Below are 23,579 nucleotides of genomic sequence, written 5' to 3'. Positions count from 1 at the left end.
AATATTTTTAGCTTTACACATTCATTTAACAATTTCTCCTTTTTTTAATGCATTACAAACATATAATAACATGGCACTCTTCAGATTCCCTTAACCATAACAAAGCCCTTTATTATAAAAGGAACTGAAAAAAGTGATACAAAATCGACAAAGAAACCTTTACAAGTTATCCAAAAACAACAGGGGAAATTATAGTTGGTTGGATCAGATGTTACTTAGAAGATACTCAAAAGGAACAAATGCAGATGCTCATTCACCATTACATGTAAGAAGTAATTTTTGGGATATACTTTTCTTTCAGTAGAGTTTGTTGTTAGTCTGTTCTGTTGTTCCTCCCTCTAACATTTGTTAAGAAAACTCATTATCTCAGTTATTCTTGCAGTTTTTTTAATCATATATGAATTCTGTGTTCATTTCCATCCATAATCCAGTAGGAACCCTTTCATCAGTTGTCCTCTGTCAGTCCAGACACATCTTACTCCTTTATTTCTTCTCGTCATCTTTCTTGTCTTCAGGTGGTTTTGTTCTGTTCTGGGACGCCAGAGAGCCCATGGCATTACGGATGGCTTCGTTGCTGGGATCGACACCTGGAAGGTTCTCCAGCACACTCTGCAAAAACTCTGGATCCTGCATCACATCATAATCTTCCTCATCCTCCTACAAAACACACAAAGAGTTTAAACTGGGATGTTTAGGCGATTATAAATCGACCTCTTGACAAATTGAAGGCAGTACCTAATATATGTTACAAATTAAATGAATAAATTTAGCAGCTCAGTATAGATTATACACTTCCCCAGATGCATTATTAGCAGTTTCAAACTGAATCAGTTAAGCTTCAGATTTTTTTTGGAAAAACGTCAATATCTCATTGACTACAAAGACAACTTCAAGAACACAACTGGCAAAACTATAAATCCTCCATAGAGCGCAACAGTGACTTGTCAATTTCTTCCGTAGGTTGGGTTCCAGAAGTATTCTGCTTTGCAATCACTAGTGTCTTCTTCAGTAGATGCAAATCTAATTACTAGAGACGTACCGATACCCTTTTTCTCTTCCCGATACCGATACCTGGGCTCAGGGTATCGGCCGATACAGAGTACTGATCCGACACCTGGTTGTGTATCTGTATATACAGCTGTATGTACTACTAGCCCTGTGTAAATTGCTAGAATTATTTTATGGTGCGCTTCAGACTTGAAAACGTGAACAAATACATGGTGAACTACTGTATTTTTTACAGTATTTTTATTATCTGACATGAATTTGACAGTAATATTTATTTTCTTAAGCGAAAAAGAACTTCAAATGCAGCCACAAATCTAACACCGCAAACTAAAAAAGGTATTTTAGTTTTACAATATAACTGTATAAAAAACTGCATCAAATAATTCTAGGAATAATAAAAAATTATATATTAATCAGATAATCTCTTTACAACAAAACAAGTAAAAAACAAGCAACCGTCTAGGCATAATTATTATTATTAATAGAGACGTATTATTATTACTACATAGAGACATAGCTAAATCTACTGTAGGCTACAACAGTAGCTTAATATATTGTCAATTTACTCATGTTAAAGCAAACATTTATTTTAATGGGCTGCCATGAAGATCTTTGAGTGTCTGTGTTTATGATATGACAGTTTTCTCAAATGAAACGGTAAATTCTCATGAAGTCACGGTTTATGCTTTCGTGTCCTCAGATATTGACACACGACAGACTACAAAACAGCGAGCTCCCGCGCATCTGCGCCCGTCACCCACAGAGGTGTAGAATTTGCAGGAGTAATATCTGAATAGTATTTTGCAGTTTAATATTCACAGACACTAGTATATATTCGGCTACAGTCTGGAGCCCTGTGCTTAGACTAACACGGAGGCGACTGAACGCAGCTGCGGGTACCGAATATACTCGGGAGTCTGTAACTTACTACCGGTACTACAGAGACGCTGGTATCATCACACTTTTACATTTTCAGCAATGCAATGCATTCTGAGCAGCAAAGAAGAATCGTGCAGCGGTTAGGCAAAACTAGCGGTCATAACTAGGTCTTGTTTAAGAAAATGGTATCGGATTGGTATTTGGGTTCATGTACTCACCGATGCCAGAATTTGTTGTGGTATCGGTGATATTTTCGATACTAGTATTGGAATCGGAACAACTCTACTAATTACATGTAATGTTCCACCATTTGTGTTTTGTGTGGTTTTGGTTGGAAGTATAAAGTTTTACAGCTGCTTTTGATTATTCTCACAACATGACTGTTCAGAATTCTGATCTCCTCTCTAAAGGCAAAGCAGTCATGGTTTGAGGACGAGAGCTGGGAAACACACCTTAGGAGCTTCACTGCCTGCTGCTGCACCAGTGTCCACATCCATGGCCTCTGAACCGCCGAACTCTGTGCACAAGGCCAACATTTGTTTGTATAAAAGAACAAAGTCAAAAGGGAAGTAACATTTCTGCAGAGCACAGAGACTGACCTCCTCCTTGCATGGACATCTGTAAGGCGTATGCGATCTGTTCATCCTCCGTCATGCGGCTGAAATCAGGCAGAGCAGGAGCCGTCGACATCTTCAGCAGGGCATTTTCAGACTCTATAACAACAGCACAGAAGACATCAGGTCATATTAAACATATACTTCCCATGAAACAAACTTATGTTTTTAAATACATAAGGTTTTAATCTGACATCTGTAGCATGGGGAACTCAAATTCTATATTGGCAAACAAAATATTAATATTAGTTCATTATTACAATGGCATTAACAACTACATTACTCTTACCTCTGACTCCTCTAACCACTGATAAGGAATATGCATTAATTCATATTTCAATAATCGTCATAGTAAGCCTGTATTGCGTGATTTTATAGATGCAACTCTTCAGAGGTGGGTTTACCAAACTTTTCAAACATTTGAACGCAGGTGTATATCAATCCAGAACCCTCCGCTGTACCTTTAAGCAACCCCTTGATTAGGTGTCAAGAAACCTCATCTAGTCTTCAAAAATCATCTACACTCTCACCATCTACAGCGGGTGAGGAGACTCCAGCCTCTGCAGCTGAAGCCACTGCTACCCGGCGAGTTTCCTCCTCCTGCCTCTGTCTCTGCTCCTCCATCGACACACGCAGAGCCTGGAAAAACAGAGACGTTTAGAATGCAGAAAAACGCTAGCCAAGACGTTTGTCCCGTAAAATCTGTGTACTTCTCACCAGAGCGAGCTCAGGGTCTGCACTGGGATCAACTCCGAACTCAAAGTCACTGGCACCCAGGCCCATAATGGTGCCACCCTCACCAGCCATGATAGGAGAGGACAGAAGAGCATCTGCCAGGCTCGGGCCAGGAGGCACCGTTACCAGGTGAGAGCCTACACCCTCTTTTCCATTCAGGGTGTTCACAAACACGGTCAGCTTATCCGTGTTGACCTCCTGCAATGCAAAAGGGCAAAAACTAAAGGATGCAGACAGTAAAAAAGACATAGAAGATGAGGAGTACATTCTGGAGGAGTGTGATGAACCCCATTCCCTTAGAAGAATGCATTTACCTCTTCTCCAAAGTTAACGATGTCAACGCTGACTTTCTCCTTCTTCAAACGTTTTGCCATCTTCACCAACTGAGTGAGACAGGTCGGAGACACAAATGAGCAGGTGAATAACACATTGCACTGGCCTTCGTAGATACACACTCATGTGGTGCAACTTTTACACCAAGATACATGAAGATAAAAGAACCCACATCTTTCTCCTGGTCCTCCACGGGGCTTCCCACAAAGGCAATGATCCTCATCTTATGGTTCTTTCCCTGTCGGTGTTTCAGTGCCAGCTGTGAAACAGAAGGAGCAGATTGAATCAGAAACATCAATGGTGGTATACTACCATTCAAAAGTTTAAGGATTAAAAAAAAAAAAAGAGAAAGATTTAAATTAAACACTTAACAAAAGTGACAGTTGAAAAAATATGTGTGTGTGTGTATATATATATATATATAATATGAATATGAAATGAAGACAGACACAGTTTTTGTTTTATCCAGCTGTATTTACTCAGTACAATTTATACTATATACAAGTGAAAGATATAACACCAACATGACAGAAAAAGACAATCAGAGTTGGAAAAAGGATCCTACGTCCGGAAAATGACTTGTAAACTCAATGGCACACAAAGACGTTTCACTTTCAAATGTGATCAGCTGTGGTCATTTTGATTTGCTCAGCATGAAAAGAGCTCTCCTGGAGCATTTCAGTCCTTGGTAGTGCAACTGAAGCAAACAATCAACTCTGGACGGCAAGGCACTGTCATAAGATATCTGGGATAAAGTTGTGGACAGAAACAAGCCAGGAGACCGATACAACAAAAGAAATTCAAAGACTTTATCAATGCATAGAAGCACAGTTAAGTCTATTATTGAGAAGTGGAAGGTATTTGGTACAACACAGATCCTCCCTGGATCAGGAGGGTGCTCCAAACTGGACGAAAGACCCAAGAGGAAATGGTCAGAGAGGCAACCAAGAGGCCTACAGCAACTCTGAAGCAGCTGCAGGAATCTATGACAAAGAGTGGCCATTGTGTGCACGTGACAACAATATCACAATTTCTCCACAAATGTGGCTTGAATGGGAAGGTTGCAAGAAAAAAAAAAACCATTCCTCAAAAAAAAACCACACACAGATGATATTAAAATTAAATTATTTGGCCTCAACACCAAACAATATATCTGTCAGAAATCATATACAGCTCACCATCCAAATAACAGTATTCCTACAGTAAAGCATGGATTTAATAATATCCTGTTATGGGGGTGTTTCTCTGCAGCAAGGACTGGAGCACTTGCCAGGATAAAAGGAAAAATGGATGGGGAGAAATACCGTCAAAATCTTAAAGAAAATCTGCTGCCCTCTGCCAGAAAGTTGTCAATGGGAAGAAGGTTTACCTTCCAAGATGACAATGACCCAAAGCACACAGCAGAACTGAGCACACAGTGGTTAAAGGAGATAAATCAGAGCCCAGACTTAAACCCCACTGAAAATCTGTGCAATGACTTGAAGATTGCAAACCACAAACCATCATCATCAAATTTAACTGAACATGAGTAGGTCTGAAAAGAAGAATGAGCAAATATTGCAAAGGCTGTAATAAAAAAAAAAGGGTGGTTCAACAAAAATACTGACATGTTGGTGTTATACTTTCACTTGGATGTTATAAGTTGTAAATACAGTTGGATAAGACAGGCTCAGAGGATGTAAAATTGGTCAAGTAAACAATAAATTATGTGGACTTTATGGACAATACATACTATATGTATGCATGTACTGTCTGTAAAGTCCACATAATTTATCATTTACATTACCATATTCTGATTTTTCAGCCTATTTGAATGTGCAATGGTAATAAAGTCAAACTGAGGAGGTTACATAAATTTGGAGTCATTTTGAAAACTTAATATTAATAAATGCCATTTTTGGACTAGTGTAAATAAATACATTCTAAAAAATAAATAAATAAATAAAACATGACGATCCCGTCCACTCACATGTGCTACTCTGATGCCAGTACAGAAGCTGATGACTCCTATGGGCTGGACAGCATGAAGCTTGGACAGGATCCGGCCCGTGTCAGGGGTCAGCGTGGTCAGGACCTCACAGTTACTAAATGGATCAATGGATCTCCAGTTATGCATGTTGTACAGAACTAAGTATATAAGATTATACCGGTCAAATAAAATAAAGAAAATCTTCAACCTACTTGGCCAGAGTGATGAGACCCACGTTGTTTTCCGGGTTGCTTCGAGTCTTTGAGTGACAGATGATGTTGACAGCGTCCTGCTGGGCCTGAAGTCTGGTCGGTAAGAAGTCTCCATTGCGCATATACTCACTGTTGTCCACACTAGAAATCATAAACATACACAGTGATGTCCTCTCTACATTCCTGCCAAATATAATTCAGCAAGGTTTTGAACGAAGCCTAATTCTCCACGCAAGTGTTCCGTTTAATAGTTAAATATAAGATGCAGTTTTAGTACACAAAGGGCAAGCACAAAGAAGGATTTCAAATCCGGTCTTGACGGTTATTTATACAACAGCTTAAATTATTATGAAGGAATTGAACCGACCAACCCATTTATGATTTAAACAGAAATTGGTTTCATAAGATGACAACTCCGAGAGCCTATGAGCTTTATAACGTGTTCTCTCATGACAAGACAACACAAAGAAGCTGTTTAACAGGCTCAATGTTACATCATGACTAAGGAAAACTGCACAACTGTCTATTGGCTCAACACGACCGTTCTCTCACCACCAAGAAACAATATTTCCTAAATAACTGCGTAATAATTTAAAACAAATCACGTTTAGCAAACTACATCTGATATTTGAAGAATATAAAGTATATTTTTCTCACCAGACCATAGTACTTTCGAGCACCATCTTGAAAAATTTCTGTCGCTCTACGTGACGTAAGCACGGAAGTGAACGATCATTGGTTAATGTAGCGCTGAACGATAGGAATTATGGGAAACGTAGTTTATTGTCTATTTCAAAAACTGTTTTTGTGTAAAAATAATTTCAGATATAGTTTATTTCACTTACATCTGCAGTGTCTGTTTGGTATAAGCTAATTTTAATCCTGAGAAAGGAAAAAAAATATATAGCAAAAAATAATGGTTTAGAAAATATTTTATTCTTTTTAAATCGGAAAGACAATGTGAAAAAACGGCATCACCACATTAATGAAAGATGGTTGGAGAAACATGCTGCAAACACCACACAAGAAAAAGGCATTTCCGTGACTTGCTTACATATTATAAACACGTTTTATACAGGCCTGGTAAAAATATAGTCCTCGAAGCACTTCCAGTTGTCAGTCATTGTCCCTGACACGGCATACATTCAAATGTAGAAAAGCTAAGGAAAAGCTTTAACAGATTACAACGAATTGGAATATTTACCATTAGAGATACCCTAAACACATAAAATACAAAAAAAAAAAATATATATATATTTATATTGTCAAGAACTTCCCTCCAACCCGAAATAAAATACATATACTTAGATCACAGACACGGCTTTTTTCCAGATTACACAATACATACAATCATCTATACAGAATCCAAAATTCATAGAGGGCTAAAAAAAAATACAAATAAAATAAAATAAAAAGATTAGAAGAGAAACAAGACATTTCTTAATAAATACAATCACTGACATACATGCAGAAACGTTCATATTTCATTAGGTAGGTTGTCTGTTTAATGTCCAGGTTGCCAGCATTTAAACTGGTGTGCACTGTGCACGGCTGATGTGTCTGTGGTGCAAAAAACATGTATGAATACAAACACTGGACAAAGCATATGAAAAATAGCTATCTCTGTTTGACTGACAATTTTACTTTCATTTTAATTTCATTTGTATTTCCAGACCAAAGATTCACATTTGGAATATTAAAGTCAAGAGGTTAAGATATTTTAGTGTGATTTTAGAGGCACAGAACGTCATTCTAGCACATAATAATAATAATAGATTAAAAAGTACTGTGTGTTAATCAAAAAAAGGTAGTGATTGTTGTGTTTTAGCAATAAAACCCACAAACAGAAGCAGAAATGAGTGAGACTTAAAAAAAAAAAAAATCTGTGATTCCAGAAACCTACCCCACAAGCCAACTGAAATTAAGCCACTGAGAGCTGAACAAAGATTTATTGGAACATGAATATTCAGAACAATGAAGACTTTTTCATAAAGTCTTGTGTGCAAGACTTTATGAAAGTAACTTAGTTCCATTATTTTTGACCCAATATCTTTGAACTGAAAGGGGATAGAAATTGACTATAAAATGTAAAAATGTGAATCAGGGCACTGTTAATCTGACTGTACTGTAGGTCTCAGGAGTGTAAATGTGAATATAGGTATCTTTCGGCATTCACCAATAATCACATAATTATTAAAGTTTAGAAATAGCATTAAAACCCTGCAATATATGACACAAAAAAGCCAGCAAAATAGCAAACTGCTTATATTTGATTTTTATATTAATGCCAAAGGAGATGTGTGTTATCTGCAGAGGACAAACTTTGAGTTTAGATCTAGTTTTCAGAGATATTAGATTGTTAGCAACATTAGCAACATTAAGGTGCATTATCAAAATGTTCTGTAACATGATTTAATGTGTAACATTTGACAATGACTTGAAAAAGTCACTGAAAGGATTCAAATCAAAAGAGCAAAAAATAAAATAAAACACAAAGCAAAAATTTACACAAAACTTATGTCCACAGGCATGCTAAATACATTTTGATCAAACATGAAAAAATATCAAAAACAACATAACTACTGCATCCACTGAAGGTTTAGAGAACATTTCTTCAACACAGTCTTGTGAAAGACTGTCAATGTACTTCCTGTTCATATTCTATCTGCATTTTCTTCAGGTCTGCAAAAATCAAATCCTTGGGAAAACATCACTTCAGTCCCAAACCTGCATGATTTTAAGAGCGGTTTCATTTGGGACAACACAAAACTGTTCAAGACTACAGTCAGCCCTTATTCTAAATACTTCAAGACTGCAATGTCAGTCTCAGATCTGTGTTTAACACAGGTCTCCAAGCCTGAAATCAGCTCTGACTATTAAGAGAAACTGTAAGTAATCCCTGTCAAACGATAGATCCATTAAAAACCATTTCCTCTGTTAAACATTAGGAGTCAAATGGAAGCGAAAATAGAAAGGCAGATTCACTGAGAGCTTTTACTGAGCCAAAGGCTCTTCTGTTAGAAAAAATTGTTCACATGTGCCCTGGTAAAGTCCACTAGTGTCTATTTCTTTCATTCTTTTAATCTTTACTTAGATTATTTTATCTCAGGGTGAGTCTTAAAGTACAACTGTTCCAGAGAACATCTTCATGGCTGTACAGGATTTGACGTCCTTGGAAATCAAGGAAAACTGGAATTTGGAAATCAGCTATGAATGATCTTAAGATCGACAAAACATCCTGTTTTAATATAAATTCAGCTTACATTCCTTTAATTCAGACTGCTTCAGTCTTGTCTACACACTATGATTGTGTATAATGCTAGAAAATGCTTAGGTTTGTATGAAAGGGCCAGTAAAAAGACTAACAAAACATGCATTGTGTCACAAAATCATCTGTAACAGGTAGATCTGAAATGACTTGAGCAAGAGTCTGGAGCCCATGGAATTTTTATGGCTGCATTAAGGCAGATGATCGGAAGACGTCATTGATATGTTAGTTAAAAGATAATAGCTGCTGTGCCAAAAGAGCACATTAGTAACGTTTTATAACGTACAGGAACACAGAATGAATATTTACAGAACTATATACAAAATATTAGAGGGCCCTTGGCATGGCAGCAATATGTGCAGTAACAATATGAGAGAATATGGCATGGAAGCAGGTCCGTGCATTTCTCAACCTTGATATTAAAAATTAGTGGCACCTCAGAGGAGGTATAGTACACCTATCTGTAACATTCAAATGCATTTACTTTTTAACAGTTACTTTTGGAATCATTTTTGGTCATTTCTTTCCCCCCATATTTTTGTCGTTCTTATGGCACATGCCGTCTCAACACAGAAAGAGCTGGGAAAACCCACAAATGAGATGCTCTTATCAGATTTACTAAAAAAAAAAAAAAAAAAAAGTCGTAACAAAATTAACCTTCATATATGTATATACAGAAGCCACTGAGAACTAGATCTTGATTGCTTATCTCTGCCACACACGCTCACCTTCTGAGAGAAGTATACTGGAGCGCTAGCAGCCATTAGTCCTCATCACACCAGTTCAGAGAGATTTAATAGGTTTAAAGACCTATATAAATAAAGATCTATGCAACATAGCTTCCAACGATACTATAAAGTGGTGCCAACTGTGTAACGTCCTCCAGCTAGGCAGAGGAAACTAAATAAGTTTTTGCATCCTGCTTGCTCTGTTTTAAACGTTTAGGAGCAAACAAAGGGAGTAAAGAGTGTGACTGAGATGCTAACATCACTTTTCCAAGCATTTTCTGATTAAATCTGGTTTTAGCAGCACTTCCTGTGCAACAGAAGAGGAAAAAGCAGGCAAAACTCCTCGCTCGGTAGCTTTTCTTCATTCCCTCTGTCTCTCACTCACTTTTAAAACATACTTCATTGTGTTCTGGCCCTGGAGTTCTTACTGAAGCTCCCACTGAGGGAAAATCCCCATCATACCGACCCTCATCTCTTCTGAGGTTCTGTGTCCATCACTTGTTTAGATGCTCGGCTCCTGTGTCACCAGTAAGAGTTCTGCTCTTGCTGAAAAAAACATTTGGGGTTCAGAATGAAAATATTTTCGTTACATTTGTTCATTTAAAATGTACAAATCAAATGTCAGTTTCTGGGATGATGTCTTTGAGTGAAATGGCATCTTTGTTGCTCAACTGTTCATCTAAGCATTCGGCTCCAGAGCTGAAGAAGAGAGTGAGAGAAAGTTTCAAATAACAGCATTTAATTTAAATAGAATTCTTTTTTTAACAGTATGATCAGTTCTGACCAATTTAATGCATCCTTGCGGAATAAAAGTATAATTTTTTTTTTAAAGAATGTTTAATCGAGAGAGGTGGTGAGATGAGAAGAGTGTGTGTTAGGTTTTTACCTCAGAGGGCCGCTGCTGTCAGGCTCAGCGACTGCAGATTTGTGCACCTCCACCCCTACAGACCTGGTAATAAATATACCATAATTATACATGGGAAGGTGAAGGCGTGCTATAAAGTGATTTCAACAGGAGAGATGATAATGAAATATAACAGGCAGAGGATGTGTGGAGGTACCTTTGAGGAGGTGAAGACGATGTCTTTCCTGTGCTGCCAGGTGAAGAGTTTGGCAGATCTGTTGCCCCAAATTCACTGGAGCTTCCAGCCAAAGGATTTGGGAGCAGGTCGGGTCTGCCCAGGTGCATGCCTGAGAACAACAATCACACAGGGAGTTATGATTTGATTTATGCCCCAGAGAAAGCACACTATAAAAGCCTATCTGCAGTACATCTGAATCACAGATGAAAGGCATGCACAAGAACAATGCATCACTCTCAAATGAATTTTACAGTGACGTCTGTTGGTTAAAATTTTATATAAGGATAGGATGATTGCAGTGTCCCAACTGTTACATCCCAAAATATATATACCGTATTTTCCAGACTATAAGTCGCACTTTTTTTTCATAGTTTGGCTGGTCCTGCGACTTATAGTCAGGTGCGACATATTTATCAAAATTAATTTGACATGAACCAAGAGAAATTAACCAATAGAAAACATTACCGTCTCCAGCCGCAAGAGGGCGCTCTATACTGCTCAGTGCTCCTGTAGTCTATACTGAAAACATAGAGCACCCTCTCGCGTCTGGAGACAGTAATGTTTTCTCTTGGTTCTAAATAAATGTGATATATAGTCCAGTGCGACTTATATATGTTTTTTTTCCTCGTCATGATGTATTTTTGGACTGATACGGTAAATAGTTTTGGTTGCATTACTCACCACTCTCTCCTTCGGAGTCGGTCTGGTGAGGATGAGTACGGTACAGGAGTCTGGCGTCAGCAACTGTCTGTCCACTGGGAGCAGAAGCAGAAGCAGAGCTTCCCATCGGAAGCCGTCTCACAAAACTCGAACAGCCACTTCGGCTCTTCTTTGAGGGTGATGATTTCACTGGGAACGGAGGGAGGCACAGGATGATGACGTCACAAAAATATTAAAAGCTCAAACGTCTAAAACCTTAAAGGGTTGGATAAACAAAAAAAATGTAACTGTTGTGTCGTTCCAAACCCATACACCTTCAGGTATTTTAATGTAAACTCAGAGATCTCTGTTCCTCCACTGAAAGTCCACTCCACCAAAACATTCATAAAAGCAAGTCTTCCGACGTGACGCAATATATATGCCATATATGCCGTGATGCTTTATATGACATAGAATTTATTTGGGGTTCTTGATGAGCTTTTTGAATGTGCCTTGATCAATGTTTATATCTGAATAAAATAAAAATTCTATTAGATCTGTCCATTATATGAAGCGATCGTGGATATGGATTACTTCTCCAATGTATTTATGAACTTTCTGAAGCTTGAAATTCAATAGAGAGGTTTAAGGGGCCGTTCACATGTCGCGTCTAAAAACGCGTGGAAAACGCTAGGCGCGCCGCTTTCTCCTTCTTTCCAAAGCAGTTTCTCGGGCAGTTGCGCTACTGAGGCGTCTGCCGTTGCTAAGCAACAATGACCTGCTCTCCATGAAGACGCGGAAATTTCAGCAAAGGATAAATGGATTTGCAGCACTAAAAATCGCTAAATTTTTATTTTAAAATGGCAATCCATGTATGTATGTATGATCAGCTGTTCCTTCACCTTGCCTGAGCTTTTAAAGTTGTTACGGGAAATGATGAAGCTGATTGGATAGTTCTTGTCACATGACCCGCGGTGCGCCTGCGGCATTCTGAAAAGTTAAGATATTTTTAACTTTGCGGTGCGGACGCGCCTGGAAAAAACGCGTCGCACCGCTTGCGCGTAACGACCACATCGCACCGCGTGCGTGTAACGACTGCATCGCGCCTACATTGGAAATAACGAAACCTAAAAAAGACGCGATAAGTGAACGGCCCCTAAGAATATCATTTCACTTGTGTTTCAAAGAAGAGCAAATATCTGGCATTTGGATCAACACGAGGGTGTGTAATTGATGATGCACTTTTATTTTTGGGTGAAGTATCCAGACATACGTGTTTTCTTAAAAACTGTACTGCACATGAAACGCTGGAAGCGCTCCGCATAGAATCCGGGGCGATGTACGGAGACCGTGTCCTACAACATAAATGGCATAAATGCTTATTCTCTCACATGGAAGCAAAATAACAATAATATCTACTTGAAAATGACTTGTAGGAACTAATGACTTACCCCATCGTGAACCAAGGCCTTCCAGGAATGCTCTATTTTTTTAATAAATCTGAAGGAAGAACAAAACGAGAGATATTAATGATGGACACAAACATGTAAAAATGCACTCTCAACTGTTGTCTGCGAGTATTCACCTGTATGACTGTAATATGTCGATGATCCCAATGTAAATCAGTATTCTCTCTCCTTTACTGTTGCGTGCAGGGATTCCTCCCCATCTACAGACAAAATGTGTTAAATATGACTACCATACCCTGCAGCCAAACGAAGAAACAATACATGAGATTTTAAAGTGAGACAGAGATGAAACCAAAGGGGTAGACATAAGGCATGCATTGAAAGCAGATGGATGTGAGTCAAATAAGATGTTGACTTACTGGTCCTCTGTTTCCAGGGTTCCTTTCCCTTTGGCCTCTCCCTGTATGGCCTCCATAGCGGTGCTGTAGAGAGCTTTCTGAGCCTGTGGCCTCCTGTGGTCCGGCGTCACGGCCCCCTCGGACCCCCCGGCCTCTACTGCCCCTGCTCGCTGCTCACGGGACGCCTGATCGGAGTTATGGATTCCCACCAAAAGACTGTAGTCCATGATCTTAAAGCTTTGCAGCAGCTGTCAAGTGCAGAGATGGATCAACAGAGGCAAGAGAGAATAACAAGTCCTTGTATTTGACAATATTCAATATGTGTGTGTGAATATTTACATATCCGTGTTAAAAGCTTTCTTACTCTCTTTCAACACGGGAAGCGTCTTTTAAAACCTTTGTAGCCAAATAGATTCAAAATGTAAATAATTATTATCTTCATTTATATGACCCAATAGAACTACACATAGTAATAAACAGCAACATTTACATTTTATATGTTGTTAATAGAACATACATGTCATCAGGAGACTTAAATTAAAAGCACAATAAAACTGATTTATGTCATTTTCTACACTACATCACACTACCATTCAAAAGATTGGAGATTTCTTTTTTTAAATAAATTAATATTTTTATTCAGCAAGGAGACATTCAATTGATCAAACGTGACATACAGTGTTGCTTATATTTAAAATAAATGCGGTTCTCTTAATCAAATACAATTTTCCCACAATATTAAGCAACGCAAACTTTTTAAACTGCAACAGTAACAAAAATGTTTCTTGAGCAGCAAGTCAGCATTTTAGCATGATTTCTGAAAGATCATGTGACACTGGAGTAATGATCCTGAAATTCAGCTTTGCTATCACAGCAACAAATAACTTTTTGTTAATTGAATATATTCAATTACAAAGCAGTTATTTTAAAATGTAGTAATATTTCAACTATATATATATATATATATATATTTTTTTTTTTTTTTTTTCTTATTTATATAAATACAAAAGAAAATTGTGACTATTCATTATACATGGTCATAATAATCCTGGATTCTACATTAGAACCAGCACATGATAACGCTCAAACACATGCATGCTCACCAGGCAGTCCCGCTGGATGGTTTTGGAGAGGGCGTTGTAGTTGTCTGGTTCGAGCTGGATGCCCTCGGGCATATCCTGGATGAAATCCAGATCTTTGTAAGTGGGGACGCTCTTCTCTCTCTCTTTGGGGGAAGCACGGCGCTTGCATGTGGAGCCCTTCAGGTCATATTTGAGGTGCATAGGCACACTACGGGGCAACAGGTTATTCATTGCAACAATCCGGATGTTCTTTCCGCCCGCCTGCACGCAATACAAGCCGTAAAACTTGGGGAGCAGCGTTCTCTTGTTCTGATTCAGATTCTGAGGGTAGGAGGAGAGAAAACAGAAATACAAATTTGGTAATAACACAGTTTGGGCCTGGATGGTTGCTACAGTTTCTTATTAACATGATTTATCCTTTTAAACAGAACCCATTCTAGACAACAGTATCTAAAGTAAGAGTGCACACTAGGTCAAAATAGCTGAAAAACTAAATTTAAATTTTGTACTTAAGTATTATCAAAATTCAGATTCTATTCAAATTTAAAATGCATAATTTCAATTAGGGTGAAGAAAAGCTTTTGGCTTCTCTTCTGAGACCACAAGAGGGCGCATCGAGCATAATATTACTAATGCACGTTTATTCAAAGCATAAGAAAACATGACTGTGGAAAAAAAACATAATATTTCAAATAATGTTTATAAACCAATTATAATTAATTAAGTTGCTTAAACAACTATAAACAAAACTGTGTCATGTATGTATGCATAGTTAAATAAAAAGGGCGGAAAGCCAGTCACACAAGAATCCTTTTTTAATTTAAAAACATGAGATGCAGTGGGATGGGGAACAAAAACCCACCATAAAGTCATGAGATACGTTTTTAAAAAGTTGAACTTAAATTAATTTTACATTTCTTTATAAACATGCGTCTCTCTTGTGCGAGACACGAGTACAACAGTGTCCCTCTAGAAAATGGGCAAAATATGTGCTTGGTTTCAGTTTGTAAATTCAGTTTGTAATGTAAACAAAATCTTCTCCACATTGATGTTCTCTTTTTTTTCTAGTGGCTTCAACTGGATAGGCTAACATAACCTTATAATGCAATGACACCTACATCGTCATCGCATCTCGTGCACCACTGGTGTGGATGCTAATATCGTTATCTTTATAGTTATCGTTCTTGGTGTGAACGGGGCTTAATGCACACCTAAAATTCAAATGCAAAAACGTTGGATAAAATGTGGATTTTTATTTGAAATTCGACGAATATTCGAAATTCTATTTTTTTTCCACAGCCCTAGTGCACACTAGTGAGAAACTCTCACCATGAAGTAGCCGGGCAGTAGCTTCTGCAGGAACTCTGCTTCTTTGTGCTGCACTGTTTTAATAATGAACTCATCATCGCTTGTCACATAAAATATCGATCCACTCGCTCCAGGGTTGGACAGTTCGATCAAAGGATCGTTGCACAGAGAGTACTGCAGACAGAAAGAAACCACAAAATCATATCAGGCATGTCTCTTAGGAGAATGAACAAATAAAATATGGATGGATCAATAATTTATTACATGGTATTAAAATATTATTTAACACAAATTTCATCATCTCTTATTCGAATCTTTATATAAAGATTATATTTTACTATAAACTTTCAATGGGTCAATAAACTTATTGTATGAGTTTATTCTCACACCACCAGTTTCTAAACTATGTTCACAAGAGCGCTCAGGCTGTGAGTGTGTTTGTGGTTCAGCTGACCAGATAATCGTCAGGTCGAATGCCGAAGAGTTCCCTGAAATAACGGAAGGCGATGGGGGCGTAGGTCTTAAACCTGAAGTCACCGTGGTGGTGTGCTGGAGTCAAATTACTTCCTTCACTGCAGCAGGAAAAAACAGAGACAGGGTTTTATTAAATATAAAACCTGCCAAGCTGCGCATTATACAGTATGAAGATGCCTGTAGTGACCAAAGGCTCTGGTACGGTTGGCATGCCACTTGGTTTATAAACAAAGACTTAACAACGGTCAGCACATCGATTTAAATCTATTTCAAATATATCTACACAACATGGCCGAGTATTTCTGGGAAACATGTGGGAACAGTCACCTCGGGAAGAAGATGCTCTCCACTACATAGAAGTCCTGCATGAGAACGTCTCTCTCTGCTTTCTGACTGAGGCTCCCCACCGTGTGTGTGATTCCCAGCTGGATGGCACCTTTGAGGGCGGAGGAAGTCGTCTACAGACGAACCAAGAGAACATGTGAGAATGCATGAGAAATAAGTGCAACGGAGAAGACAGATGGGAAACACTAAATACGCATCACAATGATTGTTTTAAACAGCCCACAAATTAGTTGTTATATAGGTGGAGTGGGAACATAATGCATAAAAAAATAATAATTTCCAGAAAAACAAATGCTGGGATGAGTGGGAGAACTATGAGATATATTGATATTTTCTACTCTTGACAATATTCATATTGTCAACAATGTTCATTTAAAAAATTTCATCCAACAACTAGGGATGCACGATAATATCGGCACAATATCGGTATCGGCCGATAAAAGCTTAAAATGACCATTATCGGTATCGGCCGATATGAATATTTCTGCCGATGAGCCAAACCGATATTCTCCGAGTGAAATAATTGACCTGTTTTTCAGATGTGAATGTCTGTCTACATTTGTAAAATAATAAATTTATGGTAAAATCAGTACAGAAGAGATACATGGATTTCTCTTCAGTAAAATTAAAGTTTAAATATATCAGTATATATTTGTATATATATCGATATCGGTATCGGCATCGGCCAAAATTATTTTGAAAATATCGGCATATCGAATATCGGCCAAAATCCAATATCGTGCATCCCTACCAACAACTCAAATCTAATAGAACAAAACAAATAAATAAATAAATAAATAAAAACGCGTTTTTTAAGAGTAAATTTGAAAAAGAAAAAAATATGTTTAATAATTTATGCAGAAAAATGTAAAATCTTAGCCAAATACGACATTCTTAAAAAATGTCTAGATTTCCAAATGTGCCAAAAAATCCTGTATAATGGTTTATCCTAAAATGTTTTTAAATAATATGAAATAAATAAATAAAGATCCAAACCAAGTCAAGTGCCTGATAAACCTTGTTCCCTTCATCCTCTGCACCGCTTCTATGATGTTTACATGGCCCTTCTAGTAAAAAAGCCATGTTTTCAAGACACTTTGACTAAAACACAATGATTAAAAATAATATTTAACATTTTGTGTGCTTCAATTTAACAATACATAGTAATAAGCCGAAATATTTACCAGATATGTATTAAAGATGATGCTTCTAATAATAATTATAACAAGAACAGTAAGAATAATAATGATAATTTCCTAATTCACAAAATAAAAAAATAAACATAAAAAAAGATGAAGCAATCTGAATCGCAGTTTTGTAGTGATTTAAATCCACGATTGGCGGGGTAACGCTACAACAGTTCTTGCTACTTAAGTTTAAATCAGAGAGAGTTGTAGATCTGAATGCTTTTATAATAAAGGATGCATCATGAAACATCATGATGGGCAAATGGAAAGAACTTTAATATCACCGGGATATTTACAATGTTGCTTAATTTTCCATCATTTCAGAATGTGTCATGATAATCTCTTTTTCCTTTCCCGACTCCACCCTTCAGTCTATTCCTCTTTTCTAGCCCAGTTCCCCTCTCTTGCCCTTCCTCTGTTATCAGATCTGACTGCGAGCTGACCTTTTTGTAAGTTGTTTCTCCAGTGGGGTCAACTCCTCTGTGACCAATAGTCTTCTTCATACTCTGAGATGATCCCGGCCCCTATTTAAAGAGACAGAGACAAAAATGAGTGAAAGAGAAAAAGGGAGAAGAGAGAAAAGCATCTGGTTTCATGTCAACAGAGAGGATTCTAGAGTATGCCTCGACTCGGTCCAGGTTTGACTTCCTGTTTGTCAGGTGTTTCCTAGAGTCAAACACACATTCCCGTCCGCCTTGATACATGTGGATCTACAGCTGACAATGAGAGTAATGTGTGTGTGTGTCTAATGGTGTCAATATTTTCCCTGTTCAGGGTCCGTCTCACATGACTGTTTGATCAACACACAGTAACAGTAAGTCAAGCTTACTTCTGCCTGCAGGGCTCACGTGTTCACATTCCTCTACCAATGTCCAGCAACTAAAATACACTCACACTCAGAAGAAACTGTGTGTGGACACTGAGCTGAGCTTTTACAAGTGCTTGGCTAACAGATGAGGAAACAAGGGAAGGTGAAAATGTTTGCATGAGCCACTGAAGCCCCGAGTGCAGAAACCAGTCGTACAAAAGATATCCAGATAAAGATAAAGCAAGAGGCTGTGCTATATTGTGAATGCATTCATGGCTAAAGTGCAATGTTAACAATTCAGAAATCACTATGTTTACTATAAAGCGTAGCATCAAATGCCTTTTTACTTATAAACTGGTCACTAATGGGCAAAAATGTATGCCAATAAATACATTCATAACATAATTAACATCAGTCGATTCACAACTATCACAGTGAGTTATTTAATGCTCTACAGAGAAAATTATAATGCATTATTAAATACATATATTTCAAGCTGAAGTTGCACGTTTAGTCTAGTGCCAACTGTGCTACAAAACTCTAGAACTCAAGAAACAGGAACCCTGATTTCAAAAACACTGTATGTTAATTATTTCAAAGTTTTCATTTAATATATAAATGCACTGAGAAGACTCATGTATGCACTTCCCTTCCAGTTAGGTTATTCTTACACAAAAATATTAATGTAAATCTAGAAAGACCAGTAACATGATTTGTTGGAGAAAAACAAATTTAGTGATGAAATGCTAAAACTGCAGTCATCACATTTAGAATTGGAATAGCTATTAAGAAATAAGTTTTATGAATTACAGAAACTGAGAAGTCCCACATCAGATCAGTCTTACCTCCGTCAATGTCATCTTGCGAATTCCGCTGGACCCTTTCATGTTGGAGGGAGAGAGAAATAAGAACAAAAACATTCATATGTTTTAGAGTTTGGGTCGGAAAAATCAGATATGAACTTCACAATTCCGGATTCCTTTTAAATGAAATTATTACTTGAAATCAGCAAAGATGCATCAAATTCATCAAAAGGGAAAGTGCTAGTAAAACATTTCTATTTGAAATATAAGCTGCTGTTTTGAACTTTATATTTATCAACAAATCCTGAAATATTATCACGATCACTGATTCTCAAACTGTTTTCAACATTTACAATAATAAGAAAAGCTCCTGAAGTGCCAAATCTGCATAATATAAGGATTTCTGCAGGATCATGTGACACTGAAGACTAAAATAATGTCTGATGAAAATTCAGCTTTGCTATCAAAGCAATAAATGACATTTTAATATATTAAAATCAAAAACATTTGAAACTGTTAAAAAAAATTCACAACATTGCTTGTTTTACAGTATTATCATTTTCTTTTGGATCAAATATTTGCAGCCTTGGCGAAAATACAAAATAAAAATTTTGCCAAACCAAAACTTTTAAAAGATGCATGCAGTCTGTACATCCTTTAATAATGAAAACTAGAAAGCGTCTCAGGTCTCACATTCAAAATGTGTCATTCATCTCTGCTCCTCTGGAAAAACAAGCTAAAGTTCTTACAACCTGACAATGTCACGGGGGGGCAAAATCTGTCATGAACAGCAGGGGTGCCAGACGATCAGCAGACTGTCACACCAGATGCTTTCCGGACACTTACTCAATAAACAACACAGGACAGGATCACAGTCTAAAACACCCGGAGGCCTCAAATTGTATACTTTTTTTGCATTGATTCAAATTGACTGCATGTCTTCAGGCGAGACAGAAGTTATACAACAAACCTTGTCTGTCTGTTGTCAACACAAACAGACTGAGATGCACCAGCATAGCAACTTCAACCTGCCAAGAGTTTGATATTATTAAACAATCTGGATTAGAATCCAACCTACAGAAATAGTAACGTCTCTGGTTACAGAACCTAACCTCGGTTCCCTGAGAAGGGAACGAGATCTTGCGTGCAGCTATGCTGATGCATTGGGGAAACACTTTCCTCAGAATCTTTCGCCGTGAATAAGACTTGAGCGTAACACGGTATGAACACAACGTCTCGTTCCCTTCTCAGTTGATCTGGGGAGCAGGAGACACGCAGGCTTTGCGACTGTAGCAACTCCCTGCCAGCAGTGTCAGCAGTTGCGTCACAGAGTATGAGCACTATCCTTCCTACATTAACAACCAGTTGTTCATTTCAGTTCTGTACACCCTGCAGAATTTCTGCAAATGGTGAATTCTGAATTTATTCAGGAGTCAGTTCGGTTGAAGAATCTGGCTGATGCTCACATAAATGATTGAACTGTGTGTCTAAAGAACAGGATTAAGCACAAAAAGGTGAACTGATGACCAAATGTTCATGGCCAGTGCAGCTAAATTTGGTTATCATAGTTTCAGTCATTCCAGTTTCAAGAGTAAGTTATGTTCCATACACACACAAAACTATAAATTAGGGGATCTACTCCAATATCTGAATTCGGCTGTCACGCCTGAAAGACATGTACTTGGCCTATGTCCAGTGTTAAAGTGTCCAGTAAACTGCGATACATTTTTACTTGTTCCTACAGATTGCTGGGCCCTTTGATCATCAGCAGTCTGAAATATCAATTCCAATTCCCATCTGTCTTAATAACATAAACAGATGAGTCACAGTTACAGCTTTAACTTTCATTACATTCCACTGATCCCCCAGTCATCAAGCTTAAAACACCACTGCAAATGAAACCATGCAAGAGACAAGCCATTCTGGTTATTTGGCACAACAGAGTCGTGCATGTACCTCTCCGTGAGGCCAACAGCCTCCAAAAAGGAGTCCTCAGATCTGTAGGGGTAAGAAAGTTATTTTAATGGCTTAAACCAGTGTGACCCAAAATGAACTCTCTGAATGGATGAGAAACAGGATGGAGGTTTATTTGGATGGGTATTTGTTGTTTGTCTGTTCGGATGGGTGAGTGGTTGTTGTTCGTCTGGATGGGTGGGTCTTTATTTGGATGAGTGGGTGTTGGTTTGTTTGTCCATTTGAATGGATGGGTGTTGTCTTGTTGGTTTGGATGGGCAGATGGGTACAAGGATGGAAGAATGGGAAGATGGACAGATAGATGAGTGAGTACTGGATGGATGGATGCACAGTTGAGTGCAGGGATTAATGAACAAGTGAATGGACAGATTAATGTTTTCCCAGTGGGAAATTTAGGTTGTCTCATAGTAATGACACGAGTGACACCAAACAACAATTATAAAACACAATTTTAAATAGCACATCATAAAATTAAAACTTAACTATAAGTGCATAATTTGATTTATCAAAACATATTTTAAAAATTCAGTTGGCTAAATTCCATAAAAATTACGGCTTTGTTGTGCATTACATCCTTAAACCACAAAGCAAGTGAAATGTCCACTAAGAGAGAACACATGGCTCATCTCTTGAGCTAGTCTATATTTAGGTCAAGCTTTTTTCTCTCGAGAAAAGTAGGCACCAAATCTTGTACCTCGTGCACACGGAAACAAACACACTTTTGAGGTCATGAACTGTGGGAAGATGATGTGCTGTCTGTGAGATGCGATTTGAGGTTTAGATGTCCACCAGTCTGTCCCATTTCATCTTGGTGAGCGCGGTGGTTTCTGTCCTATTTTCACATTTATATTTAGAGCAAATGAACAGCCTGGGCCATCATCAAGACAGCGTGCATGTGTCTGAGAGCACTAAAAATACTTCCAAATAGTGCACTAACTACATCCTAATGTGCGTTACCCACACAACAACCAATGATATTCTGAGCTAACAGACAAAACCACCCAAATAATGACCTCCTGACTGACTTCAGCACCTCAGACTAGTGAATATCCACTTAATTTCCCAAGGGATGATATTTTTACTCAGTGGTCAATGAAGACAGACAGAGAGTCAAAGAGGACAAGCACTGTTAATGCCATTTACATCCCAAACACCAATTAGCTAATGCACAAACAGAAACCGTTTGAAGTGTCAATGAGATGAATGCATTCGGACTTGTTACAAACAGCTGAAATATAATAGCATTCTCACACAGTCAGTGTAATGAATATTTAGATCATGTTTGCCATGATTTAATCAGTGACAAAATAACTTTAAGCTCCAAAAACGACATACATTTTTTTTTTTTACAAATTTATGTTTACATAAATTCCTACAAACCTTCTCTATAATTCTAAAAAGTTCTCAAAACACACACCGACACACACACACAAAAAAGATAAAGATAAAAACAGAGTCAATAAAGTGATAAATGATCGTCCTGTGCGGTTATTGAAACTCGACAAGATTTGTAAAGAGAAATCCATAGAGAAGGGTTCATTCTAAACAATAAATCCAAAACGCTTTGTAACTGAATTGTATTTGTTAATGAAAGTTATTAATTTTTAATATTAGCTCAGTTACATGCTTGATAAGACTGGGCTAGGTCGCTTATAGCATGTTAGCCACATCATCTTTCTGGATCAATTCAGTAAAACCTTCACTTCATACACCAACTGAATTCAATAAATGACACATACACATATCTAATAAGTAACAGATATATGAGTCTTATCTGATATTACTAAGTAATAACTATAATATATGAAATGTATTTTGTTGTTTGTTGAACGAAAGGCTTGAAGTCAGTAAACATGTTGAATCAATCCAGAGCTGGTCAGAAAACAGTGGATCCATGGCAACAGATCAACATTAAAACACAGATGACTCAATATCACTATAAAAACATGATGATTTAATTTACCTGGAGGGGCGGATAAGCCCGTGTCGGGTGGACCGGCGGACGCCATGGTTATTCGGGTTTACTGGACCGATCCTGACCGGAACCCGAGCGACACACAGTGTCCGGTTCCGCCCGGACCGACTCTCTAGCGCCCTTCACTGTCACTGACCTATCCGAGACTGAACCACTCATTTAATAATGCAAAAAGCGTTTCTGACCACAATATAAGCTACCATTTGATATTTTACCTTATATTACATACGATGATCTAATTTATATCCAAATAATAATTTATAATCCAAATAATATAATGTGATATTCTCCGCGACAGTTTTGCCTTGTCAACGACCCATTATTAGTTTGTGAACCAAGCCTTTATGTA

The 23,579-nt window shown here is 37.7% G+C and overlaps 2 protein-coding genes across 4 annotated transcripts; both read right to left on the bottom strand.

Annotated features, from left to right (window-relative positions):
* Window positions 1–90: 90 nt before the first annotated feature.
* Window positions 91–6,518, bottom strand: LOC128030847 (26S proteasome non-ATPase regulatory subunit 4-like). The gene is made up of 10 exons (XM_052618892.1): window positions 6,408–6,518; window positions 5,751–5,891; window positions 5,539–5,653; window positions 3,742–3,828; window positions 3,551–3,619; window positions 3,219–3,434; window positions 3,032–3,140; window positions 2,487–2,600; window positions 2,340–2,404; window positions 91–657 (listed from the first exon to the last, which is right to left on the bottom strand). The coding sequence occupies exons 1-10, from the start codon at window positions 6,431–6,433 to the stop codon at window positions 484–486; spliced, it is 1,116 nt and encodes a 371-aa protein (XP_052474852.1). The 5' UTR covers window positions 6,434–6,518; the 3' UTR covers window positions 91–483.
* Window positions 6,519–6,664: 146 nt separating this feature from the next.
* Window positions 6,665–23,536, bottom strand: LOC128030846 (phosphatidylinositol 4-phosphate 5-kinase type-1 alpha). Of its 3 annotated transcripts, XM_052618890.1 has the most exons (17): window positions 23,219–23,536; window positions 21,238–21,279; window positions 19,324–19,358; window positions 18,114–18,194; window positions 16,466–16,596; window positions 16,119–16,236; window positions 15,686–15,838; window positions 14,378–14,677; window positions 13,296–13,522; window positions 13,053–13,136; window positions 12,919–12,967; window positions 12,741–12,822; window positions 11,510–11,677; window positions 10,889–10,937; window positions 10,808–10,855; window positions 10,633–10,695; window positions 6,665–10,445 (listed from the first exon to the last, which is right to left on the bottom strand). In XM_052618890.1, the coding sequence occupies exons 1-17, from the start codon at window positions 23,262–23,264 to the stop codon at window positions 10,361–10,363; spliced, it is 1,761 nt and encodes a 586-aa protein (XP_052474850.1). In that variant the 5' UTR covers window positions 23,265–23,536; the 3' UTR covers window positions 6,665–10,360. The 3 variants fall into 3 exon arrangements, with proteins under 3 accessions (XP_052474850.1, XP_052474849.1, XP_052474851.1); XM_052618889.1 differs by having other exon boundaries at window positions 10,808–10,937; window positions 23,219–23,534; XM_052618891.1 differs by lacking the exon at window positions 21,238–21,279 and having other exon boundaries at window positions 10,808–10,937; window positions 23,219–23,533.
* Between the last annotated feature and the right edge of the window lie 43 nt (window positions 23,537–23,579).

Source organism: Carassius gibelio, chromosome A16, assembly GCF_023724105.1.
Source record: "Carassius gibelio isolate Cgi1373 ecotype wild population from Czech Republic chromosome A16, carGib1.2-hapl.c, whole genome shotgun sequence".
Lineage (NCBI taxonomy): Eukaryota > Metazoa > Chordata > Actinopteri > Cypriniformes > Cyprinidae > Carassius > Carassius gibelio.
The sequence above is the reverse complement of the archived record's forward strand: the minus strand, read 5'-3'. Positions and strand labels throughout refer to the sequence as shown.